General features: G+C 46.0%; 1 protein-coding gene across 2 annotated transcripts in view; it reads right to left on the bottom strand.

Annotated features, from left to right (window-relative positions):
* SLC3A1 (solute carrier family 3 member 1) overlaps positions 1 to 19,190 on the bottom strand; it is a 36,307-nt gene that overhangs the window by 7,817 nt on the left and 9,300 nt on the right. Inside the window, exons 4-7 of one of the 2 annotated variants that reach the window (XM_027072548.2) lie at positions 17,276 to 17,401; positions 6,391 to 6,510; positions 3,470 to 3,594; positions 1,396 to 1,591 (exon numbers count right to left, since the gene is read on the bottom strand). In XM_027072548.2, the coding sequence (XP_026928349.1) occupies positions 1,396 to 1,591; positions 3,470 to 3,594; positions 6,391 to 6,510; positions 17,276 to 17,401 (567 nt within the window). The remainder of the gene's footprint in view (positions 1 to 1,395; positions 1,592 to 3,469; positions 3,595 to 6,390; positions 6,511 to 17,275; positions 17,402 to 19,190) is intronic. The other variant, XM_027072549.2, reaches the window with a different exon arrangement.

The raw sequence follows: 19,190 nt of genomic DNA, 5'->3' as shown, positions 1-19,190 counted from the left end.
AACAAAATCCACTGTTTCAGAACTCTGGAAACTAGCTAAAGGCCTTCAGTAATCTTAAGAAGTATTTACTCAAGAAAAACAGCAAGCTTTGTGTCATTTTAACTGGTCCTGAACTCCTGCCCCTTGGATCTACGATAGCCTTGAAAACCTCAGTCTAGCAACTACTGTAGCTGTGAAAACCAGGAGCTACCGGGTAGTGGGGGGCGGGGGGGGGGGGGGACAGTGGGCAGAATAGGTTTAGAGTTCACCAAAAGCTCCATTTAGAGAACTGTCACAATTTGACCTTTCTAGCACTCGCTTTTAGTTGGATTTTTTTTTTTTTTTTAATTAGAAAGATGCCCTATCCCTGAGATATTGGCCAGAAATAATCAGCAACAGTTATTTAGCATCACATCTGCCTGAGGAGGTATTGCCAATTGGGGCTAAACAGAGACTGACCAAAAACCTTAAAAGCTGGGGAATGAGGTGACCATAAGAGCCTTTGAAAGGCTCTGACAGATTTTTGGAATCTGGAACATGTGCAGATACCCTGGGAAGACTTGAGAAGGCTCTAATCTCTCATCTCTGGCTAACCTTGAAACTCAGTGCAAGCAGAAAGTGAAGACTAAGGTAGAACTACCAACTGCCTGCCAAAGTGTTGAAAGCACACCCCAACACACACAGTCCCTCAGCAAAGGCTGGGAGACTTCATGGTTCACCATATTTCAGGAATCTCTTCAAATCATTAGTTGATAATCTGACCAAGCAGACACTTCAGCAGCCACACCCAACAAAGAATACAGATTTTACAAAATTAATCCAGGGAAGTCACTAAAGAAACAGCAACAATAAACACCAGGGAAGAGAGAAGGGGTTTTCCTACATTACTACATTATTTAAAATATCCAGTTTTCAACACTAAAAAGGAATGCAAAGAAAACAGGAAAATACAACCCGTAATAGAAAATAGAAACTGTGGATGAAGAAACACTGGCCTAGCAGACAAAGACATTTAAGTCAACTGCTATCCATATGTTCAAAGAAAAGTGTGAGGACAGTGTCTCATCAAATAGATACTGTCAAAAGGATAAAAGAAAGAACCGGAAAGAAATTTCAGAGTTGAAAAGTATGAGCACTGAAAGGAAAAACTCATTGAGACGGGCTGGACAGATTTGAACTGACAGAGAAATCAGCAAACTCGAAGACCGATCAAGATTATCTAGTCTGAGAACCAGAAGAAAAAGAATGAAGAAAAATGACAAAAACGTGGTCAGAAGCTGGGATAGGCCTGGCTCCCTGAAGAATCAGCAATGAAGGGAAGGGTGATGCCTGTTTACAGACCTAGCCCTCGCGTTAGGGGTGACTATTCAACAAGCACCACAGCCCCAGACGTGCTGATGAGGCACGAGGACTTACCATCCAGTTAGGCCATTTTCCTTCTGGCATGTTTTCCATCCAGGATGTGATAACCTCAAACACCCCGTTCCCAGAAGGAGCGTTCAGCTCACTGAGATAATTGTTGAAGGGAAAATCTGCTTCTTGGACAAAAGGCAACCCGTAGTACATCATGGTCCTGTCCATGCTCTCTCCGTAGGCTTCAATCCCCATGAACCTGGAAGAGTTGGCAGGGTGCAGTGTCCTCAGGGCCCGTCAGGGGACTGAGAAGCATTCTGCAGCTGCTTCCGTCTGCTGGACTCTTACCCACATCCAGCTGGGCTCACTAGGAAGCAGAATCAAGCCAGATGGCCAAGTAGTGGCATGCCTGCTCACCTGGACTCTTTCTCACTTCTCATGGACAATAAACCCAAGGACTAGCCTAATACTATGCCGTGCCTAAGAGTTAGGAAATACATTTGGGGACGCCTGGGTGCCCTAGTTGGTTAAGCATCCGACTCTTGATTTCAGCTCAGATCCTGATCTCACAGTTCTGAGTTCAAGCCATGTGTCAGGCTTGAGTACGGAGCCTGCTTGGGATTCTCTCCCTCTCTCTCTGCCCTTCCCCTGCTCATGCTCTTTGTCTCTCCAAATAAACATAAAATACATTTGGATATCAGTCAATATTGTTCTTTCTTTCTAAATCTGATTAAAACTCAGTAACTTCCAGGAACCCTTTAGCAATCTTCCTCACACTTAGAATCTGCAGTGTGTGTCTGCATATCATGTGAAGGGGTTTTCCCCCCAAATCTTCCCGTTTTATTTGAATCCCTATAAAGCCTCACTTTATTATCAGGGTGACCCTTGGCTATTAAAAACCAAACACTTGGAGGGGCGCCTCGGTGGCTCAGTCGGTTAAGCTTCGGCCCAGGTCATGATCTCACAGTTTGTGGGTTTGAGCCCCACATCCAGCTCTGTGCTGACAGCCCAGAGCCTGGAACCTGCTTCAGATTCTGTCTCCCTCTCTCTCTGCCCCTCCCTCATTTGCACTCTCTCTCTCTCAAAAATAAACATTTAAAAAAAATTTTTTTTAAGCATCTGATGTTTAATTTTGGCTCATTATGATTTCACAGTCCCGCATGTGCACTCTGTTGCTCTCTCTCAAAAACAAAAAACAAACAAAAAAAAAACCTGGAGGTGCCTGGCTGCCTCAGTTGGTAGAGCACGTGACTCTTGATCTTGGGGTCATGAGTTCAAGCCCCACGTTGGTTGTAGAGCTTACTTTAAAACACTCTTAGGGAAAGACATCAGCCTGAAATGACCTACATCAGTGCTGACTTCACCTGTTTGAAGTAAGTGCACGACATCTGGAACCCAAGTGTTTCAGCCCTGGTTCCATCCCTGACATTACCACCTGTGTGACCATTGCCTTTGTGCTCAAGTCTCAGTTTCCTTATCTGTAGTATGGGGATAGCAATCAGAGGACCTACTTTGAGGAGGAGAAATTTCTTTAACTCCTGTTGATGCTACTGGGTGATGTATATAAACATAGGAAGAGATTTAGTGAGTTCATGTGTCCCTGTTTTAAGTGCTTCATAGACATTATCTCTTGCAGTCTCACAAAAGCCTGAAAAGGGTTTCACTATCACCTGTTGAGAAAGTGGGACTTGAGTCAGCGAACCAGCCCAAGGTCACACACAGGACTCTACCTTAGGTCCATCTGATTCCAAAGCTGTGTTGCTAACCATTGTGATCTAATAGTTTAGTTTAAACATTTGGATTCATCCTGGACACTGGACACTAACAGGCCAAATAGTAATGATTAAAAGTAGAATAGTCAGTGACTAACATTTAGACTACGTATTTTAAGCCAATTTCACAAAATTCTGTGAAGGACTGTGATGCGCATTGTCTGAACAAAAAAAGAAACTGAAAATGAGCAAAGTTAAAACAACATGAAAGACTATCCCAGGCCCTGGCAAAACTGAATTATAATACACTGTAGTTATGGAGGTTTGTTAAATAACTTGAGCCTCTCGAGAATGCCTGGCTGTGAAGGATAAGCTATAGATCACACCCTACGCCCGTGAAGAACAGAAGCGCGTCTTGCGGTCACCTGTATCTCCCAGGCTCCCTGCTGTATTGGTCCATTGTCTGCCGGAAGCTCCGGACAATGTCATGCATTCCCACTTGGGTGGTGGTGAAGTCATGATACAGCTCCCAGTAATGTGTGACCGTGTCCTTAGGAAACCAAGAAACATGGTTACCATCATTTCATACGTCACATGCCTATAGCTGGCCTTATGCGAATATAGATGGTCTCTTCAAAGGGCTCAAGCCAAGACAAACGTGCGGAAGGATGATCCTAGGCCTTGAAGTGCTCATGGGGTTTTATGGCTGGAGAGTAACATTCATGACTATTAGGACTTCCTTTGATGCTTAAATTATTAAGTAAAACAAATTTTACTATGTAAATATTTATTGCAAATGTATTCAACAAAACCCTTGTCCTAAACATTTAGTGGTCCTAAATGTTTAAAGGCAAAGAAAACATAGAGCTCCTTATTACACCTGGACTTTATCTGCTTACAAAATTGTCCAAAGTGTAATAGAATAAAGGATAGAAGTGGTAAGTAAACACTGCCAGGGGTTCAGTAATTTTTCCTGATATTCATTCTATGCCTTCCTAGGGTTACAGTGATCTAGAATCCAAAGTAAAAGACTATGTCTGACACAAGCCAAGGTCATAAATCCTGGGTTAGGACGTGGATCTACACTGCCATCCATTCAGTGGACTCCTTTTCAATAAGTGAACTTGCTAGATCAAGTGAAGAGTTTTGGAGTCCTAAGTCTCTTACTGAAATCACTTTTTCCTTAAGTTTGTTTTGGGTGGCACACAAGACCCATTGTTCTGATCTTTTGTCGTGGCTGGAGGCATATGCCTGTCTTATGACATCTCATCATAATTAGGAAGGTTACTTGGAGATTTCTTCTCCAAGGATATGCACTATCTCTTTGGGACTAATATATCACCTTTTCCCCCCTTCATTTTCCCTATTGGAAATCATGTGCTTCCCACCGCTGCACCTCCCCAAAAAATGGCCTCTGATTCAGGACATGCTCTCATAATTAGTCCAGGCATTGCCAGCTTTTCTTTAGTTAACTGATTTGGTTTAATGATATTCTTAAGTACCCATAAGTCTATTAGGACGAAAGCTAGACACTTGATATTTAACTATATGCATTTCATGTAAAGTGTATCATGCTCTATATAATACTTTTAGGGTTTTTTCTTTTTTTTTTAGGTTTATTTATTTTGAGAGAGAGAGCGTGCAGGGGACGGACAGAGAGAGGGAGAGAGAAGGAGAATCCCAAGCAGGCTCTGCACTGTTGGCACAGAGCCCAATGCAAGGCTCAAATTCATGAACCATGAGGTCATGACCTAAGCCAAAATCAAGAGTCAGATGTTTAACCGAGCCACCCAGGTGCCCCTATTTTTTTTCACTAAACATTACACTGCTAAGATTCACCCATATTGTTGTGTGTCACTGTAACTCATTTATTTTGACTAATGTATAATCCATTGTGTAAATTTACAAATCCATTACTCTGCAACCCATTTTAGGACTCCTGTCTAGCCATTGAACATAGAGTGACTGTAGAGTGGTGGTCAACCAGAAGAGCAGAGTGGCATCCTGATTACTGTCTCTGGTGTGACGTGGCGGGGAGCCCGGTGAGAACCACTGGTGTGGAACCACAAAGAACCCAGATTCTGTAGCAAGATAGGCTTGGTTTATAGTTCTATTTATCATCTCCATCACCCCTGATAAAGTCAGTTCTCTAAGATTTTCTAAATGAGGATCATGAAATGTCTCCTGTGAGCTGTTGCAAGAGTTAAATGGACTGTTCTAAATAAACACCTAGCATACAGACATTCAGCAGGCGTGTGTTACCTGCTCTTCTGTGTGTTCTTTAATGATTACAGAAGCAGCTCAGGAATCCTAAGCCTCCCCACTTGAGCTTGAGTGAGATACAATCGCAGGGAGTTGTCAGAGCCCTTGGTGGAGCCCGTGCCCTCGGAACCCTTGTCACCAAAGTACTCCTTAAGGATGCCCTACATCAGAGGGTGCCAATGAAGGAAACATCTAGGCATATGCATTTGAAGCAACTCTGTTCTTCTAAAGAAAACGATTCAAAGCATTTCCGATAGGGGCGCCTGGCTGGCTGAGTCAGTGAAGCATACAGTTCTTGATCTTGGGATTGTGAGTCCAAGCCCCGTTTTGGGCATGGAAATACACACACACACACAACTATGCTTCAGGCACATGGTGGCTCAGTTAAGAGTCCAACTCTGGCTTTAAGCTCAGGACATGATCTGCTGGTTCGTGGGTTTGAGCCCTGCATCAGGCTCCATGCTGCCCTTCTCTCTCTGCCCCTCCCCCACTCCAGTGTGCTCACTCTCAAAATAAACTTTAAAAAAAAACTATGCTTTAAAATTCAGAGGCATATATTAATACATTTAAATTACATTTTTTAAAAGCTTCCTATAGTAGATAGGATCAAATTCCTCTCTGGTCAGTGGTGACTCGTGCTAAAAAAGAAAACCCTCTGGGAGTGCCTGGGTGGCTCAGTCAGTTGAGTGACCAACTTCAGCTCAGGTCATGATCTCTCAGCTCATGAGTTTGAGCCCTGCATCAGGCTCAGTGCTGACAGCTCGGAGCCTGGAGCCTGCTTTGGATTCTGTCTCTCCCTCTTTGCCCCTAACCCACTCTCATACCCACACAAAACCCACAAATTTGTTGTTACTAGCCTCTTGCTCTTAACCAAATGCATTCATTCAATAAGTATTGGGGTTCCGACTGTGGGCCAGGCACTTAGCTAAGCCCTACAACCATGAGCAAAATACAACAGCTGCGGTCCTAGGTCTCCTGAATTTACGTTCTCTCTCAAAAATAAATAAACATAAAGAAAAAAAGAAAATGCTCTAATGACATTTTTAGAAAGGGGGAAAAAATAATGTTTAAGACAAAACTTTACCGGTATTTGAGTCTTATTCACTTGGGCTTCATCTCTCAGATGCTCTGCTTCTAGAAGAAATTTAACAGCATCGAAACTAAAGCCATCAACACCCTTTGTGAGCCAGAACTGTATGATTTCCTAAACACAAAGAAACAAAATGCTTTGGTTACATTATGCATTATGTTTATAATGCTTAATTAAAGTTTCTGTCTGTAATGACTTTCCACTATAAAACGGCCATCTCCAGGTACAAAAGAAGCACAGCACTCCTATAGTGTATTTTTGTCTGTTGAGCATAGCAGCAGCTTAATGTAGTGAACTCTCACTGCATTTATGGACTCCCATACTTCCCTCAAATTTGAATTCAGAATGTTACATTTGTAATTAACGTTATGAGCATGCTTCCAAAGTTTAAAGAATCACTCAAAATGAAGGTATGAAACCACAGTGAAAGGGACTCAGGAGAAACTGGGAACATATCTTCCCCCAAACCCCAGTTCCTTAAAGGCCACTCCAAACAGAGAAAACAATCAGCTAAGCATCAGGTCATGAAGGGTTCTTCCACCAGAGTGGGAGATTCTAGAAGGAAAGACTGCAGCTTTCATTTCTGTTTCCCTTGCCTCGGACCACAGCACCAGGTCCTTAGTGAACCAGTCATGGACTGAAAGTACACAGTACAAAGCCCAAATAAGTCAAACATGCTGTGATACCATTGGGACACGAAAATTCAGCATGGCCCCAGGCATCAGTGCATTTACAGAATAGTTGGGGACACATGAGACATGAGAAGATTACCTAATAATGCCAGGTGGGGTGCACTGCAACATCATGAGAGGAGACTCCTTTGTCTGCAGGGCTGTTGGCGCCCCAAGAAGATCAAATTTAACATGGGTGGCCACAAACAGCGAAAGAAGAGCTAGAGTTCTACCTTGACCAGTGGGAGTTTATCAGGGAGTACGATTAGGAAGAACATTCCGGACTGTTTGTAGGACAGCATGGCTAATCACAGAGGCAGAACTGACTTGGCCTCTACTGGGGCAGCTGGAAGGACCACAGGGCCTTGAAGAGCAGAGGAACTAGGTCTCCGCTCTCCACCCCTGCCAGCTGGCTCTACTCTGGCACCAGCCGTAAGCTACCCTTCTGCAGAGGGACAGTGGCTCTCCCCACTTTCCTCTCAGCTCAGCCCTTACTGAGTGGCAGGTTTTACAGGAACGTACTTATCATATTAAAACAGAACAGCCCACAACTTGGAGTACTAGACTAAGTAGCTAATTTATGGAGAACAGAGCCATAGCTCCCAAATAAAGACTATCACCCAAAAAAACACGTGTCCTTTTTAAAATGTGTTTCGTGTCTACATGTGAATGTAGGGTCTCTAGGGCGCTGTAATTCAAGGGTCTCAAGGGTTTCTTACAGGCTAACTGGAAGGGTTAATACTGCTGAGGTCAAGTCCCTTTAAAGTGACAAGTGTGAGTAACAAAGCTTGAAAAATATTTTCAAATCTAAGAGCAGACTTAGAATCTTCGCGTGGACACAGTTGAACCAAATACCCTTAAGCTGGTTCTACCCACACAAAACCCACAAATTTGTTGTTACTAGCCTCTTGCTCTTAACCAAATGCATTCATTCAATAAGTATTCGGGTTCCAACTGTGGGCCAGGCACTTAGCTAAGCCCTACAACCATGAGCAAAATACAACAGCTGTGGTCCTTGGTCTCCTGAATTTATTTAGAATCCCCAACTAGACAGCCAGCAAATAGTAATGCAAGAATATTTAAGTCACAGCCAGGATAAAAAGCTTTAAAGGAGAGGCACATGATCTTACAAGAAGATGAAATAGCAGGATTGGTCCTGGAGGTCAGCGCAGCAGGAAGGCAGGAAGTGAGAGCGATTGGTTAGAGATTGAGAGAGAGAAGTCAATAGATGTAAAGGTACCTCATTGATGAGGCAGAACCATCTCGTCCTGGTGGCCCCAGGGGTCAACTCAGCATGAAGCTTCAGGACCCCTCAGTAACCCCGGCCCCTTCCTACCCACCTTCTTTCCCCGGGCTAAGTAAACACTCTGTACCTAACTTTACACAATTTAAGAAGGCCCCAAATTTTCACAAGCTTCAGACTCCATACAACCCAGGCCTACGGCCAGGTGGCGTTGGTCCTGACAAGAGAGAACATGGGAGGTGGGTCAGGGTGGGGGTGGGACACAAATAGTTGTAATCCATCCAAGCCACCTCCGACAAAGCTGTGGGAAAACATTAAACACCACGCTGTTTAAGCTTTGGGGCACGGATTTCCCAGAAAAAAATCTGCTCACTTTCTTCATGGGGTCCTTATTCCCTTTGGGAATAGTTAGACTTGCTAACGGTTGACCCAGCCATAAAAAATGAGAAATGTGTACCCGAGCAAAGGTTTCTGGCCCTGGCAGGGGTTTTCACTTCAGTCCAGTAAGAGATACAATGATCGTTTGAAGAGACAAAACAGCAAAAGTTGGATGGTTATTTTTGAGAGTCATTGTAAAAATGCTGTGGTCTTCATTCAGATAATCCAAAATATGCTCTTGAAAAATATTTGTGCTATTTATTCTCCCAACTAGGTGAGAAAAGGGAGCTCTAGATTTTAATCATTAACCCTCTCTTTACCCCATTTAAGCTCTCCCAGGGTGCCTGGTGCAGAAATGGGCACAGAGCCTAGTTCTGCTGGGTCTGGGTGACCCACAGAGGCGCCACGGGACTCTGGGGACAGTACATTGTGTCCCCAATTCCTGTATAACTCCCATGACATCACAGAGTCCTGGTTTCTCTACCAGGCACCTTTTCATTCTTTTCTCCTTAAACAATTCACTGCGCTGAGTAAAACAGGAACCAATTCAGCATTACTAGTCTCATATCCAGATTCACGAAACCTAGAGGCAAAACTTTTCTTTTGAGAGACTAAAGTTACTGGGCCATTTACCTAAAAAGCTTAGTTTGCGAAATAGAAAAACTCTGCTCTTACAGGTGACGATCTGTAAGACATCGTCTTGAAAGTGACATAAACCCCAGGTTCAGCCCATCTCAAAGAGGAATAACAAACTATAGGATATTTTAGAAGTACAGAGAGAAAACTATATTCTCTGCTTTTAAGCAAAGGAAAGAAAATCGACCCTAATGCTGTTCAGAAATCTTGATGAAACTCTTGGCTAACTCCTTCAGGAGCAGGGCATGGAGGAAGGATCACGGGCTCAGGATTCTGACCCATCCGAGCGCCCTTCCCAGCTCCCCACTTTGCATCCAGCTGCGTGCGTTAGGGCATCTGCATGGCCTTACTGACCTTGGTTTCCTCATCCATAAAATTACACCCGCCTGGCAGAGTTTCTGTAGGGACTAAATAAGGTATTGCTGCTAGAGTCAATTCACACTTGGGTGTTTATATTACCTGATCTCTCTGCAGTGTTTGTCCCTGCTGACTAAACGCGCCTTCTAGAAATACTCCTATCCCTTAGCTCCCGGATACCTACTCCTCGTTTGCCACTTTTCTCTGTCTACTCTGCAGTCCTTTAAATATTAGCACTTTGGGGGGCGCCTGGGTGGTTCAGTCGGTTGAGTGTCTGACTTCAGCTCAGGTCATAATCTCATGGTTTGTGAGTTCGAGCCCCGCATCGGGTTCTGTGCTGACCGCTCGGAGCCTGGAGCCTGCTTCGGATTCTGTGTCTCCCTCTCTCTCTGCCCCTCCCCCACTCATGCTCTCGCTCTGTCTCAAAAATAAAGAAAAGTTAAATATTAGCACTTTGAGGGGCTCTTACACTCCCTGTTCATTTCATTTCACAACATTGTATTGACTCATTTACCTACCCATTTATTATTTAACAAGCATTTAAATAACAAGGAACACCCTATCCTAAATGCCATACAGAGAGGTTAAACCACTTAATCCCCAATCACCCCTACGAGGTATGTGTCATTATTGTTCCTGTTTTACCAACGAGGGAACTGAGGCACAGGGAGATGAGGTAACTTGATCACGGTCACAGAGTTAGTAAGTGGTGGCACCAGAATTGGAACCTCTGGCACCCTTACCCATTTGCTCTGCTTTATTTTATTCTTTCGATTGGAAGATCTGCCAACTCCTGGCCCCTATTCCCACATGCCAACAATCACCTCAAGCTCAGTTGCAAGTGACCCCCTTGTCCATCTTGGCCAGCTGGCGCTCTCACTGACACTACCTGCCTGACCTCTGTAAGCCTTGTCCGCATGCCCACAAATCCCAGAGTTTTATCTCTAAGCCAGACATGTCCCCCAAGCTCCATGTCCTTATATCCGAGTCTCCATTGAATACTTTGACATCTCAGACGTCAAACTCTCCATGATTAAGACATGCCCCACCCCCTCGTCTTTTGTCTCCCATCTCAGGAAATGGCACCACCGCCAGTCTGCATTCAAATCCGAAATCTGAGAGTCACGCCAGACTCCTCTCTAACCTGATGATACCCCTGCAACCCCGTGCCACCTCACTGCTCCGAAGCCCCTGGCATTTCTTCCCTGATGACTGACCCATCCTCTCCCCTGGCCCCTCTGCCTCCAAACCTGCCCCACTCAAACCCCTTCTCCACAGTCACTGATTTCCAAAATGCAAATGGAAAATGATTTCCCTAAGACCTTGTAAACTCAAATCCTCACCACCTCACCACCAACGCCGTGCTCAGTAGGAGCAGAGCAGAGCTGACATTTAAGCCGGGGCGGGGTGGGGGGTGGGGTGGGGTGGGTGGAGGTGGGGTACCTGGGCTCCCTGTCCCCAGTGGCCATGAACATACTAACTCCCCAGGATCCCACACTCCAGCACTCAACATTTCCACATGGCGGGCTCGGGGTCCTGACACCGTTCAGGCAGAGGGCTGGGCTGTGTGGAGTCTCTTCCCTGCTCTGCTACTAACCCAGCTCTCTGGACTTCTGTTCGCTCATTTGGCAAAGAAGAGACGTGATCGCAAGTAAAAACCGAAGTGGCTGGAAACGTCCAAAATACCATACAAACGTAAGCCTCCACCTTCTCCCAAGAAGGCTTCTAGACTTCACGAGGTAAACACACTCAAGCCCCGAGAGGTTCAGGGCAGAGCCAAGTCCCCTGAAGGCCTGTGCAAGGAGGATACAGAGAGGAGAGACAAGGGTGCTGTGTGCTGTGTGCCCCCCGCTTGCCTCCCACTGTGCAGATAATCTGAAATCTGATGGGAGCCAGAAGCAAGAAGTCGCCATGAGTGCAAGCTGGTATGCAAGCAGGAATCATTCCAAATGCCTCCCCACCACAAACTCGCTGGGTTGCAAATAATTAACCTGCTTAGCTCTACTGCAGAGATAAGTGCTGCTGGGGGGTAGGAGGGTGTTGGAAAGTCCCCTTCATGTGAAAAGTCCCTCTTCAGCAGCAAAGAGCCTTTCCTTGCAGCTTCTTGGCCTTTCTTATTTAGTTCTAGAAGCAAATCTTCTATACCAGCCTTACAAAAATGTCTAACCTTCAACTGGAGGCAGTTAACGATTCATCCCAAGGGGAATCTCATTCTGTTGAGACTAGTAAATAAGGCTCTTGTTCCACTACTTGGATGCCTGCAAGGGAACGGCCGGAACAGTCAAAAAATAATTAATGTATTGGCTGGCACCTTTGGACAAAATTGATCACACTTGTCTAAACATCTCCAGACAATCCATCGCTATTGTCACAAGGAGCCTGGAGAAATCCACTGCCTGATAAACCAACTGGATTATACTCACATTTATGAATTTCTACTTTTTTTCTTTTCTTAATGTTTATTATTTATTTTTGAGATACAGAGAGAAACAGACAGACAGATAGAATGTGAGCAGGGGAGGGGCAGAAAGAGAGGGAGACACAGAATCCAAGGCAGGCTCCAGGCTCTGAGCTGTCAGCACAGAGCGGGACGCGGGGCTCCAATTCTCAAACTGCGAGACCATGACCCGAGCCGAAGTCGGACGCTGAACCGACTGAGCCACCCAGGCGCCCTGCCACATTTATGAATTTCCAACTGAAACCCCTTGAAAAACTGTGTAGGAAAAGTGAAGCACAGAGACAGAAACGGGTTTGCCTCAAGTCGGAAGTGGGGTTGTGGGTAAGAGGATGGACTCTGGGTTTGAATCCTGCTCTGGATCAATCCGCCCCAGGTGGGTGACTTCACCTCTTTCACCCTCAGTTTCCTTCTCTGTAAAATGATCCTGCAGTCTCCTAAATAAGGCTTGGTCAGAGCATAAATGAGATGATCCAGGTAAGGCACTTGGCACAAAGTAAATGCCCAAAAGTGTGTGGGGGCGGGGTGGGGCAGGGAAAGGTACAGGTGGGGGTGTGTAAATGATCTTTGGTGAAGGAAGGCAGTGTCCACCCTCCAGCAAAGAAGGTTAAAACTAACCTTCTTTGCCCCACCCCCCTCTTCCCAACCTCAAAGAGACAAGGCTGCACTGACAAGGTGCCTACTTCTGGAACAGATCGTCTAAATTCATCTAAATTCTGGGAAACATTAAACATGTGTAGTAAAAACAGCCGTAGAAGTAAGGAGTCTACAGGAATATATTTCACAGCAACAGCAACAAAATGCAAGACTTGCACACTGAAAACGCAAAACAATGTTGAAGGAAATTAAAGACCTAAACAAGTGGAAAGACATCATGTGTTCCTGGTTCAGAAGACTTGATATTGTTAGAGTGGCAATGCTGCCCCACACTGATGCCCGCATTCAATGCAATCCCTATTCAAATCCCAGGAGCAGGCTGCTTGCAGAAATTGACAAGCTGATCATATGGAAACTCATATGGAAAGAATATGATCCAGTAACTCCACTCCTGGATATTTACCCAAAGAAAACAAAAGTACTAACTCAAAAAGATACATGCACCCCCATGTTTAGTGCAGCATTATTTACAATAGCCAAGCTATGGAAGCAGTCCAGGTGTCCATTCACAGATGAATGGGTAAAGAAGATGTGGTCTGTACACACACACACACACACACACACACACACACACACACAACAGAATATTACTCAGCCATAAAAAGAATGAGACCTGGCCATTTACATCGGTATGGATGGACCCAGAGGGGATTATGCTAAGTGAAATAAGTCAAACAGAGAAAGACAAATACCATATGATTTCACTTATCTGTGGAATCTAAAGAACAAAACAAAAACAAACAACAGTCTTTTCAATACAGAGAATAAACTGGTGGCTGCCAGAGGGGAGGTCGGTGGAGAGATGGGCACAAGAGATAAAGGGGATTAATAGGTACAAACATTCAGTTGCAGAACAAGTCATGGAGATTGAAAAGTACAGCGATGGGAATACAGTCAATAATATTCTTGACATTGTTGTATGGTGACAGATGGCAACTGCACTTACTGTGGGCAGCGCTGAGTAATACACGGAATTGTCAAATCACTATGTTGTACACCTAAAACTAATATAGCATCATATGTCAACTATACTCCAATAAATAATAATAATAATTGATCGCCAAAAGAAAGAAAGGAATACAAGGACCCAAAATAGCCAAACAATCTTGAAAGAGAAGAACAAAATTGTAGGACTCACACGACCCAGTTTTGAAAGTTCCCATAAAGCTAGACTAATCCAGACACTGTGGTGTTGGCACAAGAACAGACCTACAGATCAATAGAGAAGAATTGAGTCTAGAAATAAATCCTGACATTTATGGCCAGTTGATTTTCAAAAGGGTTCCAAGACAGTTCTTTAAAAAAAGAATAGCTTTTTTTTAAAACACATGTTGTGGGAATAACTGGATAGCCACATGCCAAAGAATTAAGTTGGACCCCCTCATGCCATATATAAGAGGTAATTTAAAAAGTGGATCAGATACCTAAAATGTAAGAGCTACAACTATAAAACTAGGAAAAGAAAACATAAAAAATCTTCATGACCTTGGGTTAGGCAATGGTTTTTAAATGACACTAAAGTACAAACAACAAAAGGAAAAAAACGGATAAATTGGACAATTTAAAACTTGTGCTTCAAAGGACTCCATCAAGAAAGCAAGAAGACACCCCACAGCATGGGAGAAAAGTGCACTTTTATATGTATCCAGAATACATATAAAATTCTTTTTTAAAGTTTATTTTATTTACTTTGAAAGAGAGAGAAAGAGAGAGAGAGAGAGCGGGGGAAGGGCAGAGAGAGAGAGCATTCCAAGCAGGCTCCTCCCTGTCAGCCAAAATCAAGAGTCAGACACTTAACCAACTGAGCCACCCAGGCGCCCCTATACAAATTTTTTTACAACCAGGGCATCTGGGTGGCCTAGTCAGTTGAGCATCCGACTCTGGCTCAGGTCATGATCTTGCAGTTTGTGGGTTCAAGCCCCAGGTAGGGCTCTGCTCTGGACAGTGCGGAGCCTGCTTAGGATTCTCTCTCCCTCTCTCTCTCTCTGTCCCTCCCCTGCTCACACTCTTTCAAAATAAATAAACTTCAAAAGAATCTTAAAACCAACAACAGAAAGACGAATAACACAATTTTAAAATGGGCAAAGGATGTGAACAGACATTTCTCCAGCAAAGATATAAAAATAAACTATATAAGCGCATGCGAAGATGCTGAACGTCATTAGCCATCAGGGAAACGTAAATCGGAACCCCAGTGAGATGTCACTACACACCCACTAGGATGACGGTACTCAAGAATACAGACAGTAACAAGTGCTAGCAAGGAAGGATGTGGGGAAATCGGGACCCTCACACATTGCTACCGGGACAAACATGGTGCAGCTGATTTGGAATAGAGCTGGGCAGTTTCTCAACTTATTAAATATAGATTATAAATACAGATACATATCGTAGACATACAGGTAGATATTGTACGACTTTGTTTATATGAAATGTCTAGAACAGGTGTATCCACGGAGACAAAAAGTAGATTAGCGGTTGCCGGCAATGGGGGGGGGGGGTAGGCACAGAGAGTATCTGCTAATAGATATAGGGCTTCTTTAGGGGGTGAACAAAATGTTGTGAAATCAGTGGTGATAGCTTTACGGCTCTGTGAAGAGACTAAAACCACTGAATTATACACTTGAAGGGGTGCATTTTATGTTTATGTGAATTATATCTCCCTAGAGGTAGTACTTAAAAACAAGAGGGGCGCCCAGGGGGGCTCGTGGTTAGGCATCCGACTTCAGCTCAGGTCATCATCTCACAGTCTGTGAGTTCAAGCCCCTGCATCGGGCTTACTGCTATCCGCGCAGAGCCCAAGTCAGATCCTCTGTCTCCTTCTCTCTCTGCCTCTCTCTCTCTCTCTCTCTCTCTCTCTCTCTCTCTCTCTCTCAAAAGTAAATAAACATGAAAGAAAAAAAAAACAAGAACAAACTTAAGGGTTGTGGGCGCCCTCAGTGGCTCCAGCGTGGCCACCTGCACCCTCACCCTTCAGCTGACAGGGTACGAGCTATAGAAAGGGACCCACAGCTCTCTGTTCTGTTCGGGTCCCCTCCCCACCTACCGACCTCAGAGCACTCCCCCACTAACCTGAATCCCTGCCCACTACCGCCACAGCAGCAGCAGCAGCAACACCACAGCTGATGTCTGTCGTGTTGGGTATTGGAACCACCACTGTGTGGTGACCGCCGACAGGAAGCCTCCTATGAGGGGCCACGGAGGGATCTTCAGCAGCTCAGCAGGAATCCCTTACAGCAGCCTTCGTGGCCCCGTGGGATCCACCCCTCGTCTCCACTTCTTGGATCTCAGCCCCTAACCCTCCCTCTCGTGTCACTCCTATGCACTGGCAGGCTTGCCAGATAAAACACAGGACACCCCGCTAAGTTTTCATTTCAGATGCGCCGCGAATAATGTTTTAGCAGAAGCGGGTCCCAAATACCATCTTTCTCGTTGTTTATCTGAAATGAAAATTTAGCTGGTGTCCTGCATTTCCATTTGCTCCCTCCGGTCACTGGATGCACCAGCCTCCACGTCATTCCTGAATCACACGAAGCACGCTCTCACCTCGAGGTCTCTGCACTGGCTCTTCCTCCCGCCTGGAACCTTCTTCCCCCAAACATCCACGGGGCTCCCTTTCAAACTTCAGGTCTTTGTCCAAACAGGACCTCCACGGAGGGATGGCCCCAAACCAACTTGTGCCTGGCACTCTGACGTCCCTTACCCTCAGGGACCACCCGACACGTTACACGTTTAGTTGGTAACTGTGTGCCCTCCCCTCGGTTTGCAGACAACGCCTTGAGAGCAGGTTTGATTCGCGGCTGCATTTCCAGTGCTTAGAACACGACCTGGATACAGAAGGCCGTGCACGGGTCATGTCCCGCAATGTTCCAGACAGCCCGTGAGACAAATACCGCCTTCGACCGTGTTTCACAGATGAGGGGTCAGAGACACAGAAAGCCAAATATCTCACCCAGAAGCCCACGGTAGCAGCAGTGGCGCTGGGTCCAGATGCAGGCTCAGATCTAGAGCCCACACTCTGGCGCACCTCACTCCATCCTCTCGTCATCACAGGCAGAGGGGTACCTCAGGGCTAAGTTACCAAGGTATTCCTGCCTCCCTCCCCCGTCCGTTGTGTGAGGAAGGAACGACCAGCATGTCTGAGGGTCTAATATTTGCCTCAGACTCCATAATCCCAGAGTTTAATTGTATTACTTGGTTGTTGTTGTTTTTTTTTTATTTTTTTTTAACGTTTATTTATTTTTGAGACAGAGAGAGACAGAGCATGAGCAGGGGAGGGGCAGAGAGAGAGGGAGACACAGAATCTGAAACAGGCTCCAGGCTCTGAGCGGTCAGCACAGAGCCCGACGCGGGGCTTGAACTCACGGACCGCGAGATCATGACCTGAGCCGAAGTCAACAATTACTGTTCAACACAAAGTGTATCGGGTACCCACTTCTACACCCATGCAATGGAGAAGTCTGTGGGGGTATCTGTACTCACTTTTATTTCCTCTTGAACATCAGGATTGTGGAAATTTAAATCAGGTTGTTCTCTCATAAACTGGTGAAAGTAACATTGGTTTCGTACTTCGTCAAAGTGCCAACTGGAGTTTCCGTACACGCTTAGCTAGCAAACAGAAAATAGCATATCACCTTCTTAGCATCCATGTAATGGCATTGCCCGAAAAGAAACGATCATTGCCATCCCTGGCCCGGTGCAGGTGGAGTGCGCAAATCCTCGGAATTTTCCTTCTAGGGAGAGCACTGGATAAATTCATTCCTTAAAATGTCACCCACGAATGCCGCACAGATGTAGTTGGGGTATATTTGCCTTTGCCTAGTAGAAGCTGTTCCTAACAACCGCAATAGCAAACCAATGCTCTCAAATGTAGAATGAGGCCAATTTAAGGAGCGGACATTTTTTTTCCTCCGGAACAGGATATTTTTTTTATTCAATAACTACAAATCGGAAACCAGATTGGGGGAGGGAGGACCAGGCTGGGACAAATAATGGCTACCTCTTCCCTGGCAGAATGGGGAGGAGGTGGCCCCTACACCCTCAATGGTTAATACAGGTCCCCCCGCCTCGCTCTGCCACAGCATCCCACTTTCCCTGGGACTGGGGTGGTCGGTAACCCAGCCTGCTCTGCCCCAGGCCCCTTCCCCTAAGAGCATCTTGGAGGAGGGGGATGCGGGCAGAACAGCAGGAAGCAATGAGGACGAACATGTGGTGGTCATGGCAGCGATGACGTGTGTCTAAGAATGGAAACATTGAACAAAAACAACACACTGTCCAGAGGTAGTTTGTGAACAGAGGAAAGATGGAACCAGAAACTTGGGGGGTAGGGAGGATCGGAAGGGTGGGAGTGAGCAAGGCTAGTTCCTTGTTATTAGTGCCCCGTGTGACGCAAGGGGAAACCAAGGCCTAGGGTGGAAGCGGATGGGGTGGGGCAGTGGCTGCGGCCCACCTGAGGTGGCTGCCACAGGGAACCTGGGCCTCCTGGATAATGGGTGGACTGCATTTCCCTCACTGCAATAGATTCCAGGGTGGCGGTGAGGTGGGCTGGAGCCCATTTACAGAGGATAGGGGGCTCAGACCCCTCCTGCCTTCCCTCTAGTGCCCCAAATGGGACCATCTGACCTTGAGCAAGGACTAGGCAAGGTGGGAAGGAAGAAGACTAGGTGTGAGCCACACCTACTGAGGCACAGGTCGGCTGGGGGCATCTTGGAGCTGAGCGCCCCTCCCCATCTGCTGCTGCCAGGGCTATGGAGTGGGGCAGATCAGAATGAGATGGGGCTTGAGCCCCTTTTAAGGCCAGGGGAGCCCTCCCAGGCCCCTTAGTGGGAAGCTCTTAGAGGGAAGAGTGGGGAAGCAGAAGGGACGCCCAAACCAAGAGCCCAGTCAGCAATGTCCCACCGCTGAGTGTGGGGACGCAGCAGGAGCAGGATGCAGCAAGGTGGGAAGTCAGCTTTGTCTGGAAGGGCAAGTATGCGCCTGGGGTGAGGGGTCACTGGAAACCAAGACCAAAGGAAACTGCTCCCCACTTGGGCCCACAGCAGCTGGTGGTGAGGGTGCAGGTGGGTGGCAGTGATGCATGGGCCGGGGCGGGGCGGGGGGGTGGCGATGGGAGTGGAGCTGTCGAGTCCCAGAAAGAACCTAAAGAGCAGACATTTCTAACATATTTTCCTGAACCTTCTATCCAGGCTCTGGACTCCTGTTGGTGAAAAAAATGCAAATGATGGTCAACTGGGGAGAAAGATACATTCCATTGGCCTTGGAGTTTGAATCCACAGAGTGGATATTTAAACTGTATCCTCAGAAAATTAGTAGAATCATCCACTTAAAACTCTTCTTAAGGGGCGCCTGGGTGGCGCAGTTGGTTAAGCGTCCGACTTCAGCCAGGTCACGATCTTGC

Source organism: Acinonyx jubatus, chromosome A3 (genome assembly GCF_027475565.1).
Source record: "Acinonyx jubatus isolate Ajub_Pintada_27869175 chromosome A3, VMU_Ajub_asm_v1.0, whole genome shotgun sequence".
Taxonomy (NCBI): domain Eukaryota; kingdom Metazoa; phylum Chordata; class Mammalia; order Carnivora; family Felidae; genus Acinonyx; species Acinonyx jubatus.
Note: the sequence above shows the minus strand (reverse complement) of the source record. Positions and strands in the feature narration are given on the sequence as shown.